Genomic DNA, 17232 nt, shown 5'->3' on the forward strand with positions numbered 1-17232 from the left:
GCCCCATTTCACCAAATTTGTTAGTTGAGAGAGTAACAATAGTGTGCAAAGCTGTTTGCTGCTGTCAGAGCAAAAGGTGGCTCCTTTCAAGAATCTACAATTTAAAACATATTTTGCTTTGTTACACTTCTTTTGCTTTCTTCATAATTCCATATTTTATTTCATAGTTTTGATGTGTTTAGTCTACACAGTATTAATCTACAATGTAGAAAATGACAGAAGTAAAGAAAAAACATTAAATGAGAGGGTGTGTCCAAACTTTTGACTGGCACTGTATATATAGATATTCTGACACTTGTGAACGCAATAGTGTCCCAATAACATATCAAGTTTTCATCTATTTTTGAAATGATAGGAGCTTTTCCACAAGTCTTAACTAGGAGTCTTATCTGATCACAGTCATGTTTAGAATTTTTTAAATGATTAGCAATATTATAACACTTCTATATACATTTCTAAAATGTTCATGCTGTAGGATTTATTTAATGACAGTCTGGACAATTTAGCCTTTAGCTTGTCTTACATCTTTTACAAAAAATTAATGTTGTTTGTTCCAATTGTTGGAAAATATGTCAATCACTTTGCGGTTAAAGCTGCATCAGGCTACTCTGCATAACTGATAACTAAATATCTAATTTTCAGTAACAAAACATGTTTATGGTTCAGGCTGATGAGATGTCAGTATTTTACATAGAAATAATCAGTCTGACTCATCCCATTAGGTGTGTGTGTCATATACACACACACACAGCTGTCAGACCCTGCTGTCGTCTGTTTACAAGGTTTCTCCGTGTTTACCCTGTAAACTATGACACGTCACTCTTACGGGGTTGTTAGTCATACTGTAAATTGATGCAATATGCAAAAGTTCTATCATCTGGTCATATGTACATTAAGACTAAACTACATTTTAAATATTTTTTTACCCCAAATTCAAAAGCTAGACTTTTCAGATCTGTGCAGATGCTCATTCCTTATAGTGTGTGTGTGTGTGTGTGTGTGTGTGTGTGTGTGTGTGTGTGTGTGTGTGTGTGTGAACCTACCAACAGGAAAACTTTGCTGTCTGGTTTGACTTTATGCTTCTCCATATATTTGATTAAGCTGCTGTTTGCATACCTGTCCAATGAAAAAGACAACAATAAACCATATTGGATATTTTGTTAATTAATAATTTTCTTAATTGATCAGTGACTTATCAGCACAGCATCCACTCACGTTGTCCTCCTGAAATCCTTCTGCAGTGTGGGATACTCTGGCATCTTCCTGATGTCTTCCCAGTCCTTATCTGTGGAATATAAAAACACAAATACAGCAACTGCATACAGTCTGTGTATAAGGTTCATTGTTTTTGGTTAATTAAAAAGAACACACTGGTTTAAAACCCTGGATGCTCGTGATTAGACACTGCGTTTGATTTACTGCTGCTGAGGGACAGTTAATGATCTGATGATGTTTTTTTAATTTGACTGTGAACAGTGCAAAGAGGCTCTGACTGCATCTGTGTAGTAGTCACACGCAACTACAAGGCTTCTTTTTACTTCCTTGCTATTGCTTTTCATTATGTAGTAACAGTATATTTATAACACTGACATATGTTTAGCTATCATTAAAGATACACTCCTTGATTTTGTTTCCAAGCATTTGCTTTCACATGTTTATGACTTTAGACTTTAAAGGGACCCTGTGGAGTTTGTGACCATTAGTAGCTCTACGGTGCAATATTTTTATATGTGGATGTCCACTTTGTTTGCACAAGGACACACTGCATGTGCACGCGGGTGACACAATACACATTCCTGCTATTCATTTCACTATAATGTGCGAGCAAAGGGTGGGGAAGAAGAAGACCGCGAGTAAAGCAAACATAGAAGTTCTGTAAACAAGAAAGCTTTAAAAATGTTTAAGAAATGTGGCTTTCCAAATATTATGTGAGGAAGTGAATGTGCTCAACAAATTTATTAAGCCTCAAGGACGCACACAAATATAAACACACCGAATGTTTATATTTGTGTAAACATAACTTTGTTTATTTATGAGAGAACACCATGGGGCATCTTTAAGTAAAAGCTCAACAGAATTATGGCTTTAATTCACTTGACATTTATTCATTTATTGAGCGCTTGTGAGGCTCCTGTACACAAAATGACACCACACTAGTGCAATGACAACAAAATACCGGTTGACACTGTGGCATCTGATCATTTTTTGTTGTAATCAGTGTATAAGGACAAAAAAATACAAAGATGTCCATGTAAGGCCAACTTTCCCCCCTTCAGTGAGCTCGCTGACTCTCTGCTTATGGACCAGACTTACTTGCTCACTCATCCTTACAGGAAATATTTGACCTGGTGACTGTATTGTTTAAAGTGTGAACACAAAATTAAAGAGAATCCAGACAGCAGAGCAGTGGAGGCTATGGTCTAGTCTGTGTGATTTTGTGCAGACCTGCGGGGAAACCCATGACGCTGAATATCCTGTCCAGCTGGTCATGATGGAAGGGATTACTGGTCTTGATGTCTTCTTGGCGACAGTGAAAGATGGGCTCCGAGGTTAGCAGCTCTGCAAAGATGCAGCCAATTGCCCAGATATCTGGTTCACACACACACACAGACACACACACACACACACACACACAGACACATGACGCCACTTAGTCTGAGTGTTCTTGAGGTACATTAGCTACAGTGCATTAGTCTTCATGGAATACGTGAAAGATGGTTTTTCAAGTCTGTAGGAAGATGGATTTCACACTAAAGCTTTTTACTGTTTTATTAATCTTGGTCCTGGTTCATCACTGATCTGCAATGTTAAATAATTTTAGTCCTATTTCACTTCAAAGTGTTCATTTGCCCTTTTCTCCCCTGGTTTATCCTATAAAGCAAAGTGAGAGACACTTTCTGGGAAATGGGTAGGTTCGGATAAATTTGAAATAAAATGACAAACCGGAATGGGATTAGGTCTCAAAAAACCTGAACCAGGAATGTTCAGGAATGTTTCAACAGCAGGATCACATACATTTGGAGAAATTCACATACACAGCGGAAGCATGAGTCACTTAGTGTGTGCTAAGAGTATGAACCTCTATGACGACAGACTAACATGTTGTCTCATGTTCCAGGACAGATAATTATAGACATGTAGACACACACCCTTCATACCAACACATGGGAACTTGTCAGCCATCAATGTAAAGCCCATAACTGCTCATAAGAACTGAATATTCTGGTCTGGATCCAAAAATATCAATTAACACAGTTAACCTACACCAACCTGCTTCATAAAGCAAGCGACGCTGTGGTTAGTGGCAGAGAATGTTGTATATTCATGACTCTTTTTGATCTCTTTTGTTAACACACATGAGGGTTTTTTCTATACATGTGCCCGCGGACTCACCGATAGCTTTGGTGTAGTGCCGGGCCCCCAGCAGCAGCTCAGGGGCCCTGTACCAGAACGTCACCACCACAGGATCAAGGTCCGCCAGCGGCTTGAGGGGAGAGTTGAAGAGTCTGGCGAAACCCATGTCAGCTACAGGAGGTGGGGAGAGGAGAAAGATAGAGAAGTTAGCAAACAGAGGTGTTATCAGAGAGCGATATGGATGGAGCACAGGCTGGCCCCGGTCCAAGGCTACTGTCAGGGCAAGTCTCAGATAGCACCTCAGACCTGGAGCGCAGGTCCTGACGGTGGCAGTTTGGTCTCAGGTTCTGAATAATTTAACGCCCTACAAATAACACGTTTGTTCATAGAAGACCACTGTGTTTAAATAATAATGTGGACACTTCCACCTGAACTTACTGAAGATGAGAAATATATATTTAGAATCCTCAGGATCACAGCACTGAAACAGATTACAAAAAGATGGAAAAAGACCACACAACCCACTTCATTAATTAGACAAGAACAAATCAGGAAGTTCAGTTTATGGGGATATTAACTCATAAAACACAAAACACTGAAGACGGTTTTAAATAAAGGTGGAATTTGATTGATGGAAAAATAGAATAATACAGGTATAGAAACAAAAACTGCAAACAAGCTTTCTCTCTCTTTATATTGTCAGAATAATGCTCAAAATATTGCTGTTTATTGTCCTTTTTCCCCTTTTACTGTGGTTGTAAAGGCCAGTGCAAAACATGGAGAGAATCTATTTATATATGATGTACAATGCTTTTTTCATTTTTACTATGTACTCTTTCTCCTTTCTTAGCTAATTTATTAGTCACTGTTCAGACTGTAAATTCTTTATACTATGAGTTAATGAATATGTCGGTATGAATTGCTAAAAATTATGTTGGGGAATAAAGGGGGATTGAAAAATAATATATATATTAAAAAAAGTTACACTTAAAAAGTTCTAAAGAGCCAACAGGAGTCGGCTCTCATTCCTGACACTCACTTTGGTGAGTTTATCAAGTGAATACACTTCTACTTAGAGAAATGTATTAATAATATATAAATAGGGGGATGAAATAGTACAAAAAAGGCTGAAGTGGAAACAAAAAGAAAAGGTGGAGCAGGAAAGAAATCCTGCTGCTGGTAGACAAGGTTTGCCAGAAAAAATATAATTAGGGGACTTCGGTACCATATTGATAAGAGTGAACTATGAAGATGTAGAAAAAGGGGTTGCAAACAAAATCAACACTGGATACATTCCTGTTATTCATACCCCTGATGAATGCAAAAACATCCTGTCCATTGTTCAAAACAAATAATAGATTAACACTACCCTTGTAAGAATTATACATATTTCTTCAGTTAATGTGTCATCCATCGTATTTTGTACAATCACCCTCAGAAATTGTGTTCTCACCTCCTAACCCTAACCCTAACCCTAACCCTGTTACTGTGCTACAGAAATGTAGGATTTACTCTTAACCAACTTAAGAAAACTAACATTTTTAAGTAGTGAAACATTTGAAAAACAGCTTTTATTTTTCCAGTTGGGAGTATGAGTAAAAGTGAAGGATTTTTACTTTTGTCTTTAACTTTTAAGTCCAAATGTTCACTTTTAGCAGATAGATAAACACAAGCCTCAGTTTTTGGGAATGTGCATTCTCTGCCAGGAAACATCAAAGGAGTGCTTCTCTTTTAACTCTCATTTCCTTTGGGAAAAGAGATCAAACCGGTTGGGCCGGTGAACATGAGCAGGCATATCTACATTCAAAATCATAAAGCCAGTAATCCAGCTCAGTATAGAGATATAACTATATAACAATAAAACAACAGTTTTGTTGCTTTATGGAGTGCAATTTGTTGATTTTAATCTCTCTTCAAGTGTGATCTTCCCCCCTGCGTAATGACTAGTAACACCTTACTAGAGCAGTTAAGATCACTCAGTGCAGTGAAATACTCACCAGCACCAGTTGTAGGGGTCTAGTTGCACTGAAACAATAACTTCATACTATTATTAGGTGCTCAGTGTTTAAAAATAGACTCTGACATTGCAGCATTACCCTTCATCAGTCCCCTGGCCAGCTGGCTTATGCAACACTGATCTGAGCTCCCTGTCGATCTCTCAGAGAGAAGGTTAAACGCTGCGGTCAACACCCTGATTGATCCGCTGTCATACTTGTTGCACAGACTGATATTAGTGTGTGTAATGTGTCAAATTTGCTGATCAGATTCAGTCAGACAGTTATATTCTTCTGATCCACCTTACCGATTTTAACTCTTCCTCGTTCAGGACCTTCCCCCATCACCAGGATGTTAGCTGGTTTCTGCAGAAGACAGAGAGATAAAATGTTACACATTGTATAGAACATAAACCATAGTGCTCACTTTAATTCAAAAGTGCCATGAGTGCTTATAACTCCAGAGGGAGTCATAAATACACCCATTTTCTATTCTAAAATGACAGTGAATGCTATACATTCAGTGGCCTGTATTGGCTGTCCTGTTGGTTATTGAACCACACGACCACACGAACATGTCAGTCGTGAACATGTCAGTCATGAACATGTCAGTCATGAACATGTCAGTCAGCCGTTTTGTGAGAGTGCACTTAAGACTCTCTTGGAATGTTACGACAGCCCACACAGGAATAGGGTCAATCACACTTAAACACCTGGCCGTGTACATCTTGTTTTGGGTGAGGAACCTGTAACAAACAAAAATAAGCATGTGGGAGTAAAAGCTCAGTTAGTCTACTGACCGAAAAGAAAGGGAGACTGTAGCGATTAAAAAGGGCTCTAATAAAATACAGTCCTTTATGTTCTGTTTAAGGATTTTAGCTTATCAAAGTTTAAACATGAATTAATTGATTCTGTTGTCTGTTTAAGGCAGCGGAACAAGCTGAAAATACAACAGTGACATATTATTATACATCAGACATATATGCATGTATGTGTATGTGCATGTGTGTATGTATGTGTGTGTATACAGTGCTGGTCGGATGTTTCACACACTTCCTCATTCAAGTGAGTGGGAGGCTGTGTCCAGACTTTTGACATATATATATATATATGTAGATAACACTAGTACATATTTATTTTGTATTCACTACTTCACTTACGTCACATGTACATTTATAACAGCTACATCTACCATGCACATAGTTTGTACAACGTTTTTATTTTTACAACCCACATGTCAGGTCATGACCAGTATACAGCCCAAGTATTGTAATGTTTATAATGTATATGGATTCAATTCCATTTACTTGACTTTTTATTTTGTTTGTATTATTACTCCACATTCTTATTGGTTTCCTTGTTTCCTGCACTGCTGTAACATGCCAATTCCCTCTCTGGGGATCAATAAAGTCTTATCTTATCTTGTCTTATCACCATATAAATGAGTCTTTAGTAGAGTGAATATTGGATTTACATTCTTCAGGGACATTCTTCTCTCTCTTTTTAGTCTCCACCAACTCCTGAAGGAAATGCTCCACGATGTTCACCAGCGAATACCTACTAATCAGGTAGTGTGTAGAGCTTTCTTTACTTTACTGTGGCTACAATCGAGGTCTATAAGAGCAGTGAGAGTGAACTAAAACTGTAAAACCAAAACAATGAGCTGAAAGACACTAAAACAAACTATAACGCTGAGGAGAACTGAAGAGTTGGTGATAATTCTCTGTGGGTTTGTCACTATAAGTGAGCCCTTTCACGTACATGTAGTCATTTGATCCATGCTAATATAAAAAAAACAATGATTAGCGCAGCTTTAAAGCTGAATTTATACATTTTGTCCACTTGAATGCTGTGACATCGTATCACCTTATAAAGTAGTTTTTGCAAACATGTTAGCAAACATTTGCCTATTTAAACATCTAGCAAACATGAACCAACATTAGTTTGTGTTTCTGTCCAATATTTACTTTTGTTTTATCTCTAGTTTGCTCTGCACCAACCCCTGAGGGAAATATCTGGCTCTTTTGCTGCTAAATGCTTCCCTTTTTCACCAGCTAGATGCAAACTTGTCTGTCTGCTGTCAGGTGCTGGACAGGTAGTGTACAGCGGCTTTATCAGAGGTTATTCACTGAAAATAGCTTCTGCTGTTGCTGAAAGTGAGGTTGATGAGAGCAGAGATAGCAGCCGATGAGCTAAAAGAGGCTAAAAGGCTAAGAGGAATTGTAGAGTTGGATGGCAACTTTGGGTGGTCCGCCACTACATGCGACACATACACATAATTATTTGATCCATTGTTACAATAACTATATAAAGCTTAACTATAAAGTGCAGCTTTAATAATACACGTCTCCATCCAAGAATGTTATTTGTGGTTTTTATTGGGAAATGAATGAGTAGCATGAGGAGGTCTGGTTGAGACTTTACACCACAGGGGTCACAGAGAGGGCAACAAGGGCCCAAACACAAGGATTCTTGTGCTTTTATCTTGCAGCTTTTTCCAACCGCAATAACACTTCCTACATATGACTATTGACATTGAGTACTGTATTGTTATTCACCCATGGATATCAAACAAACTGAAATACACATTTCAACAGAGGGAAAATTTCACAAGGCCTGTGTTTTTCAAGTTTACAGTTGCTTTCTTGTGTGTGGTAGGATGCAGTATCTGCTTGTCATCAACAGTCAGTCATTTCTCCCTGGGTGTCTGTGTGAAAGTGAACCCTCTGGCTCGCCAGACTCGCCAGATATCTGCCTGCCAAACACGTCTTGTTGCTATAGAAACAGTACTAATAATGAGATCTATTATTCACGCCCACAACACAACACGCCGTGATCGGGAAACACAAAGGCAAGCGTCTCTTAAAAGGCCCGAGGAGTTCAGACTCACCAGTTCCCCACAAATTCTAAACAGGCCTAACTGAATTAATATGCCCGGCCTGAACATATTCATTTTGGCTGTTTGAAAAATAGTTATTACCTCGTGAAGGTTCTGTTAAAGACCTGAGTGAGTGTCAGTGCCACAAAATGCAGAATGAGTATGCAGCACAACCTTTGTGTCAAAAACTAGGCCAGTTCAGGAGCCAGAGACGCACTTATACAACAGAATGGGAGAGTGGATAAACAGGCTGTCCTAAAACTATAAGTCGCAGCCAACAGGGTCATCAACAACAATGAGTCCTGTCCAAGTGTCAAGATAATGAACCCCTACCTACGCACTGATGAACTTAGTCTGGGGAAAAAAAAACACACCATCTGCCAAATATGCAGGTCTGCAGGTCGAGCTAGTTGCTTTTTTGGAACTCCAGCATCTAGTGTGTGACTTTTTGAACCTATGGTAAAAGATCACGCTGTCATGTGGTGTTGTGGTCAAACTTCTCCTTTTCTTTTCTAGGAAACTGCTTTTGTTTACATCTATGTAGAAAAATATTTCGCAAACCAATTCAAGGTTCAGCTTTGGTCAGTTTCTTAACCCTTTGGGCCTCCGTATGCTTGAAACATACCAACAACCTGTCGGAACAATGTCTGAAACCCCCTCCAGCCCAACCATTCCCAATGTCAGAAACACTAAATAGCATCTACAACAATACAATTTAGTAACTTTCTAAAACAGACAATCCAACATCATGTTCACTTTACACAGCGACAAGTGTAAGGAGACGTGAACTATTACACGATTATTTCAATAATGTTTTGTGTATACAACTGAGTGCAACATCAGGAACGCCTTTGGGAAGAGACTGAAAGAATGCAGATCAGGGAGGCACTGAGATTGCAGTCAGATATAAACATTTTTACCTTTAACACGGTCGGATGACACATCAATGTAGTTTGTTCCCAGCATAATGTAGCCTTTGTACTTCCACATTTGGTGTGGTTGCTTGTTCAGCCAGCTGTGTTTCATCTGCAATTTTGGTTTCTCTTGGTTACAACTACCCCATTTAAACCCACATTTCCCCACTAACATTAAGAAAACTGTGTATGCAGTGGTTGTTTAAATATGTCTTTATACTGGGCAAGTATGACTTTGTTGAAGTATACAGGCAGCTTCAGTTTCAGCAGCATGAGCTAAATATCTCATAACCATTTCTTTCTTTAATTATATTGTGATAGTCCAGGATCCCTTAATGGCATCAATCATCAATTAACAAATATAGTTATTACTGTCAAGATTGTGGCAGTGGCTGTAGTTAACAAAAAACTAAAGTAGCACTCATGTCACAAAATGACATCAAGAGAATATTGGTAGAAATTATTCTCCTTGAGATGATAATAGTAACCCTCCTTTTCATCAAACTGTGTATCCTTAAAAAAACCCCAGTACACATGGACTACACTTGGTTTACTGCAATATCTTCAATAATCCCCCTGGCACTGACTGTTGGTACAATCCACTGAGGTACATGGCTTTTGCCTTGGCCAGCAGGGCTGCTTAGTCAGCATCTTGACTCAGCTAGCCATGCAGGACGGTGGGCTCAGCACAAGCTAGTGGCTGTTACATAACCCATGTGTAGGGCTGGGGGGTGGGGAGGCACGCCAAGCACCTCTGGTGTGGGGGTGGTTGGTGGTGGGTGGGACAGAGAGAGGAACGAAGAATGGCAGGACAAGTGGGGGATGGGCGCTATGCAGTGAAGCAATGCAAAGCACATGCCTGATTCCAGGGACGCAGAGACACAGAGCATGCTACACACCAGCAGAAACGCAAAGTTACGTAACAGCAGAAGTGGATACTTCAGATTTTCTTTTCAAATCCTTGTTGTTTCAACCCAGTTTTGTCACATTTTTCTTCTCAGTTCTAAAATAAATTTGCAACATTTTTACTTGATAACTTGATCCTTTAAGTCTTATTTTAAACAAACGTGACAAAAATTTACTGGTTCTAGTAAACTGAACATCTTTGTATGCAGAACTCATGGTTAAACAAAACAAGCTATTTAACTAAGTAAATTTGGACTCTGGGAAATTATGATATGTATTTTTCATTATTGGCCTGAAGATCATGGGAAAACCCCTGCATGTAACATGGGTCACTCATGTTGGATCCAGTTCAACAGAGTATCATAGTAGAAAGATAAAGCTGGTTGATCCTAAGGTGGTATTTTCTTGGTGTTTTGGCAGATTTTCTTGAACGAGGCCAAATTCTGTGCTAAAGCCAGTGACTGAAAGTGTTATTTGAATCCATGCAACCGAAGTGAAACACTAGTCGGGAGGCCAGCGTAAGCAGTGCAGTTTGAGATTAACTTGTGCAGCGGGACTGCAAAGTGTCTGACCCTAAGCATTTGCTGGACTTACTTTCTGACGTCAGATTCTGGGAATGACTTGCTTAACTCCCCATCTGAGACCGACTGAATCCCTCAAAGCAGAGTCAGCACATTTTTACTGACATATTGTCATTTCAGTAACAATAGTCCTTCTTGGCACCAATTCACAGCGACTACAGTTATTTCAAAAAGCAAAAAAAAAAAAGAGTTTACTGATTAATAAATTGACAGTGGCAAAGAACGAGCCTGCAGAGATGCACCGTGGATTATTCCAAATCACCAGAGAGAGACAGTGTGAAAGACTGAGCACGCTCCCTGATCCCTGCAGGTTTACATAATATGATGTCCAGCCACCACATGACCATCTAGGATTGCTGGGGATTACATAAGAGTGGACGGCCTGAATCACAGAAGATAGAACCGTGTAGATAAATAGACACTCGGAGCTGTGAGACTGATCTGCCTTCTGATTTCTCAATGTTATCCATTACGAGGTGTATTCAGAGAGAATAACCAGCAACTTTCAGTCACACTGTATAATTTCAGTCATCCATTTTCTCCTTAGTATTATCTGGGAATAGCTCCCTCCAGACCATATCATGTCAAAGTGATCAAATTAAAGTTCTTGCCACATAATCAGCCGTTTCCTTAATTACATTTTTTCCCCCACAAGCAAAGGCACAAATGCTCTTCACCATAGAGTCACAGATGCAGGAAGAGATAAAGGCAAAGCAGCCACATATACAGATGGGCTGTGGGAGTTTTAAGTACACAGTCAGATATGAGACAGAGAGAAATTGTTCAAACGTTGTTTTTTATCTCACATGTGACAGATGTAATGTTTTCTAAGCATGCAGTCACACTGACCTGGACCACATTGATATGAAGGACGAAGGCATTGACCAACACAGTCCTTGTATTTGCACGCTTAAATCACAGTTTATCACTGCATGAGGAGAATATGTGAATTAATATCAATCAACTAAAAGGCTTATCCTTATTTTGATGCAAACAGCAGCTTGTCCTGAGCCTTATAGAAGCATTTATGCAATGATTTCAGTATTACAGACAACGGTAAGTGTGACTCAGAAAGTTAACTCCTCTTTATCAGTTCCTCGGAACAATCCGAGGGTGTGTGCCTGTCTCAACTTGTCTATATTAGGAGTGTAACAGATATATATTCATCATGAGCTGTCAGTACAGGATGTTCGGTTCGGTACATGACTTTCCTCAATTCGGTATGCTCCTTGACCCAGACAGTTACCATCTAAATAGTTTAATGATACACTTACTCCGACATGCAGAACAATAATTCTAGAGCATGAATTTACGTTTTGACAGTGCACCACTTAGCTGTAGCGAGCTCATGGATGTATGGGTGTGTTTCAATATCCATTCTACCATACTATTTAGTATGCCAGAAAAATATTTAGTATGTCCCAATACATAGTATGTCAAATGCAGTATGCCAAAAATACCAGGATGTCCTGCTGCATCTGGTTGCATTTTGTAGCATGCAAGCCAACACGCCTTTCTGACAATTCTGACCCACAAACCTGTGCACTGTGGAAGATATGTCACATTGGCTGAGGCGCCAAGAGAGCACAGACCAATGACAGCATGTTGACAGTGCAATGACAGAAACCGGCACATTCAAGTGTAAGCAATACATATTTTTTGCGACTTGTGTTTATAATTAATACATTAATATACTATTGCTGTACAAAGCTAAGTGGATGTATGAGTGCATGTCAACCTATCCTAAGGAAAATTACCTCAGTCTAGCTTAGAAAGCGTTTTTAGCTAGCTAGCTTAACTTTACCTCAGTATCTAACTAGCTATGTAGTTTACTGAAGTTACCCCTCATACTCTTCTGGAGAACTTTGACGGCAATGTCACCTAACTAGTTAAGTACGTTAGCTATGTAGCTAGCTAGCTATGTAGCTAGCTAGCCTGTAAAACCAATTCACCTCACAAGAAATTAGGGTTGTTGATGATGCACGCATCTGTAAAGGACGTTAGTAGTACTAGTCAGTCATCAACTGCCTTATCTCACTGGAAAACACAACTCATTTTTAATGTTAGGGTCTAATAAACATACTGAAACCTTGATATGGGAAAGTGAAACTCTGTCGTTAAAGGTTTTGAGTGAGTAACACTTGAGTCTATCTGCCAAAATGTGATAAAAGGAGCATTTGTCATTGCTGTGCATGTTAGCTAATTGTTGGGTTCCCTGTCCTTTTAGGGAGTTTGTGGTGGATAATGGGCTGAGGGGCAAAGCGCAACCGGCCTGGATAAAAAAGAAGTGGGAGAACCTTAAGCAGAAATACAAGGTCAGTTACAAGAGTTTTGTGTATGCCTTTGATTAGCCATTTATTATGCTCTAGTATCATTAACTTCTCTTGTCATCTAATTTGCAGGATCTGAAGTGTCCTGGATCAAGGGTCAGCATAGAGGGAGGGGAGGCAACAGCAGCCTCCTGGAAATGGTAAGGGGTGATGGATGCAGCATTGGGCAGCAAGCCATCCATCACCCCACCAGTGCTTATCTCTTCGGCAAGCCAGGAGACAGTTGCAGTCTTAACTGTTGAGACCTGTTGATGATTGCCTGTTGCTGATCCAGTCATTCAGGATGGCTGTACTTCATTAAGAAAGAGAGGGAGGAAGGAGGGCCAGGTAGTAAACTATCTAAAACAGATGGAGAATAGAGAGGAAAGGGGAGAAGCTGAACAGCAGGCAAAAGGGGAGTAAAGACATAAGGAGGCCAGGAGGAGAGAGGAGGAGGCGGGTGGGACAAGGGAGGAGTGAAGAGAGGAGAGGCAGCAGGAAAGGTTTTTGGCATTTCTGGATGCAACTAGTTAAAAAATAAAGTTTTGTTTTTTTATTTAACAGTTAATTTATTTGTGTTTGCTTCAACTGTCTCACTGACATTGTCTTCCATTGTCTCAAGTGATGGTTGCAGATTGCCTGAAGCTGGATGGATGTAAATAGCCTCTTACTAAAATAAGAGCTAGCATCCCCTACAGGGGGCTTAATCCGGATGTGGCAGCCGTCAATGGCACTGACTGCCACGCAAAATGCTGGAGAGCCTGCTAACTGGGCAAAGCCAGTACCCACTTCCTAGATCCGGTCTGGTTGACGAAACCGGACAATCCTCTTCAGGAGCCCAACTACTTCCAAGCTGATCTTATGTATTATCCTGTGGACCAAAGTCTTGGGGATGTCAAAAGCCCTTGAGACTTGTCTGTAAGAAGCTGCATGGGCAAGCCAGTATAGGAATAGAAGGACTTGACTTTTCCCATCCATAATCAGCTTCATTGTAAGAGCACCTGTAAGTGCTGTTATGGACTCTCTTGTCAGACGAAGGTCAGGGCGGAGGTTGGACACACCATAGAGCTGCAGGATGGGCATGTTCAGGTTCAAATGGCAGAATGATGTAGGGTGGACAAGAAATAAAGAGATCCAATATTATGAAAAAGCCTCATTTGAATTCCTGTAAACCATATTCTGCCTGTTGGCGGTTTTATATTGGTACAACTGTTTTATATTTTATAACTATTCTTAATCCTGCCAATTGTTAGAGTGGTACAAGAGCAGCTACACTTCATTTCATACATGTTTATTTAAATGGTAAATGGACTGCATTTATATAGTGCCTTTCTATTCTTCCAACCACTCAAAGTGCTTTTACACTACACACCACATTCACCCATTCACACACACATTCATACACTGATGGCAGAGGCTGCCATGCAAGGTGCCAACCTGCTCAGCAGGAGGAGTTTCTAATGCTCATTCACACTCACACACACACTCATGGCACAGCCTTCGGGAGCAATTCAGTATCAATTCAGTTCAGTATCTTGCCAATGGACACTTTGACATGCAGACTGGAGGAGCTGAGGATTGAACTGACGATCTTCCAATTGGTGGACAACCTGCTCTACCTCCTGAGCCACAGCCGCCCATAAACCACATGGTTTCTTTACAGTGTGAGATACAAAGACACTACATATTAGGACTGCAATGATCCGATTATTCACTGTCACATATAAAGTTTTGCAAAAATGTATATGCGGTTATACAACAGAATTGGCGTGTGTGGTACACTACAAATAAAATTAAGTTAAATGTAAGGCTGGCACTATCTTCAGACAGAAGATAGTGCCAGCAGCTGTATCTCTGCATGAAAATATATTCAACAACAAAAATGCATCTGCCAGAAAAAGAGAGCTATGTGTGAAAGGGGGTACCATGCTACTGGTGACCAGTCGAATAGACAGTAATAATAATCGTAAAGATAACCAATAACCAATACGCGTGTCTCTGGCAAGCTTGGCAAATGTGGTTTTGTTGTATCTCTAAGGTAAGAAATGTAGCACCGACCATTATTTCAACAATATTCAAATTTTGTGCTACGACTGTAACGGTTATATGAAGACAGTTCAAGACGCATTGTTATGACAAAGTAGTATGTCCCAATTGTAGACATACTGCATGCAACAGTACGTACTTTGTAAGGGCAGCTGCAGTACGTACTGAAAGTAAAAAGAAAAAGTATGCAGTTTGGAATGCAGCATATGCTAGCCGGCCTAGGCAAGTTAGCCTGGTTACCTGGTTACCCTGGTTACCATGCTCATGTAGTGTCACTGCTGTCAGAATGACAAACAAGAGACCCCAGCTGGACGATCCTCTCATGACACTGACCAAATACAATACTATTATTAACATATGCGCCGTTATCTCCATATTTAAATGATATAGCATCTCCCTTTCACCCTCCCCTCTCTGTGATGGTCAGCTTTTCATTCCTTTCATTTGGAACAACTATAAGCACATTTGTTTTAAAATGTGGTCAGACAGCATGTCGTAGGAACCAGTTCTGAGAGACTATAAATCATTATAAAACAACCGTCAGCAGGTGTCCTGACTCTTTGCAAGAAACAGAAAGCTTGTTTTCCTTTCCCACTGCGGCACATCTAAACTGTTGTTCTGGCTAATGAGCCAGTAAATGGTCACATAGTTTAGTAATTAATGTTACACAGCAGCATCTGCACCGCAATGCATGTCAAGAATAAAGCATGAGACGCACCTTTTTCTAAAAACTTACTGTATCAGCCTGATGTTGTTGATTTAATGAAAATAAATGAACGGCTGTGTGTAACTGCACTGCACTCTGGCGCGGCACTTCTCAGAGCGCAATGTCTAGGACCAAATTTCAACTGAAATACAAATGATCATTTTAGGCAGCTTAATTTGAACGAACCTCCAACCTGTTTGCACCGCTCCTCCCACCTGTGCACCGTGTGCTCTGCGTTGGTCACCAAAATACCACACAGACAGGTAAAGCAAGTTTCAAAGTCAAGAAAATATCAAACAGTCAACAACAGCCACTTGCACTGGTTGTTACGCCTCAACGGAATTAGGGCTCTGCGTCTTTTGATTCAAACAAATAGCAGCATGTAGTAAATAACACTTGTTTATTATACTACTTAACAGTAGATGTTCCTTGATGTTATAGAGTGTGTTGGTATGTTTTTTCTGAGTAGCTTGTAGCGTAGCCTGCTATTTTCAACAAAAGTGGAGTGTTGCTGTAGCTTCCAATGTATATAAATATAGTTTATAATTTCTCACATCAGAGTTTCAATGTAACCTCCCTGACACTGCCTGTATGAACACAAATGATGACTTTGCATCCAAATTCAAAGTAAAGCGATGGCTTTACAAACTGCTAACTACAGCTAATTTCAACAAGCTCAGCCAGTGCTGTGGTGACCTAAATTAATACAACACATAATTTAGTTGCAAAATGGACACATATTTCCTGTACAAATGCAACAATTTTGAATTCCTGCCATTCTGCCATCTTAACAGAAAACATAAAACACACAATGAGAAGCCATGTGGTCTGGCTCCAGCCTGACTCTGAGCAACAGGGAACAAAATCTCCCTCTGAATAAAGCACTGTGGGAAAAGCGAGATGGACAAAATCTCACAGGAACCACCAGTGCGCTGTCGCCAGGTTAAAGGGTAGACAAGAGTTAAACAACATTCAGATTGCAAGACCTTCTGCTCCTCAGCCATTACAATCACAGTCCTCCAGACAATCAAAATCATAATAATACACCACATTAAGACATAACAACACCTGCACTGAAATAACAGAGCTCTGCTAGTTAGAATGGCTCATTGTGACAAGTGCGGCAGGCTTGAGAGGCAGCAAAAAACAAGATGCACCTTAACAGAATAATATCTCTTCTATAGTATAGATAGATTTATAGCTAGTGTCAAGGTATGTCAGCCATAGAAGAGTTTTGCAGCTTTAAGATTTAAATAATGAGGGTTAAGTATTTATTTCTTTGTCTAACATTTAACTTTTTTATGTAAACACCTGATTTGCACACCAACAAAAGGAAGCTAACGTTAGCATAAGTAGAAGCTCAGAAAAAAGCTGGGCTGGTTTGCACTAAATCATGATTAATGTCATCATTTTTTATGTTTCATTGAACAATAGATTCATAAACAACAAGGCTATATAACGATGGCTGTATAAATCCTTAGTACCATAACTTAAACATTCAAAAGGGGTCAGTATCTTTGTGCCTAATTAGCTGAATAGCTAAC

General features: G+C 39.8%; 1 protein-coding gene and 2 long non-coding RNA genes across 3 annotated transcripts in view; 2 read left to right on the plus strand and 1 right to left on the minus strand.

Annotated features, from left to right (window-relative positions):
* The window catches only part of cdk19 (cyclin dependent kinase 19), a 61316-nt gene that overhangs the window by 14375 nt on the left and 29709 nt on the right, over window positions 1-17232 (minus strand). The window contains exons 5-9 of the mRNA XM_067573046.1: window positions 5657-5714; window positions 3394-3525; window positions 2446-2589; window positions 1216-1285; window positions 1044-1116 (exon numbers count right to left, since the gene is read on the minus strand). Coding sequence (XP_067429147.1) covers window positions 1044-1116; window positions 1216-1285; window positions 2446-2589; window positions 3394-3525; window positions 5657-5714 — 477 coding nt within the window. The remainder of the gene's footprint in view (window positions 1-1043; window positions 1117-1215; window positions 1286-2445; window positions 2590-3393; window positions 3526-5656; window positions 5715-17232) is intronic.
* LOC137169728 (uncharacterized) overlaps window positions 1-17232 on the plus strand; it is a 38812-nt gene that overhangs the window by 8457 nt on the left and 13123 nt on the right. The window lies entirely within an intron of this gene.
* Window positions 10081-13338, plus strand: LOC137169729 (uncharacterized). Its single transcript, XR_010924524.1, has 3 exons — window positions 10081-12268; window positions 12855-12942; window positions 13030-13338. It is a non-coding gene; the product is annotated as an uncharacterized lncRNA (long non-coding RNA).

Source organism: Thunnus thynnus, chromosome 18 (genome assembly GCF_963924715.1).
Source record: "Thunnus thynnus chromosome 18, fThuThy2.1, whole genome shotgun sequence".
NCBI lineage: Eukaryota > Metazoa > Chordata > Actinopteri > Scombriformes > Scombridae > Thunnus > Thunnus thynnus.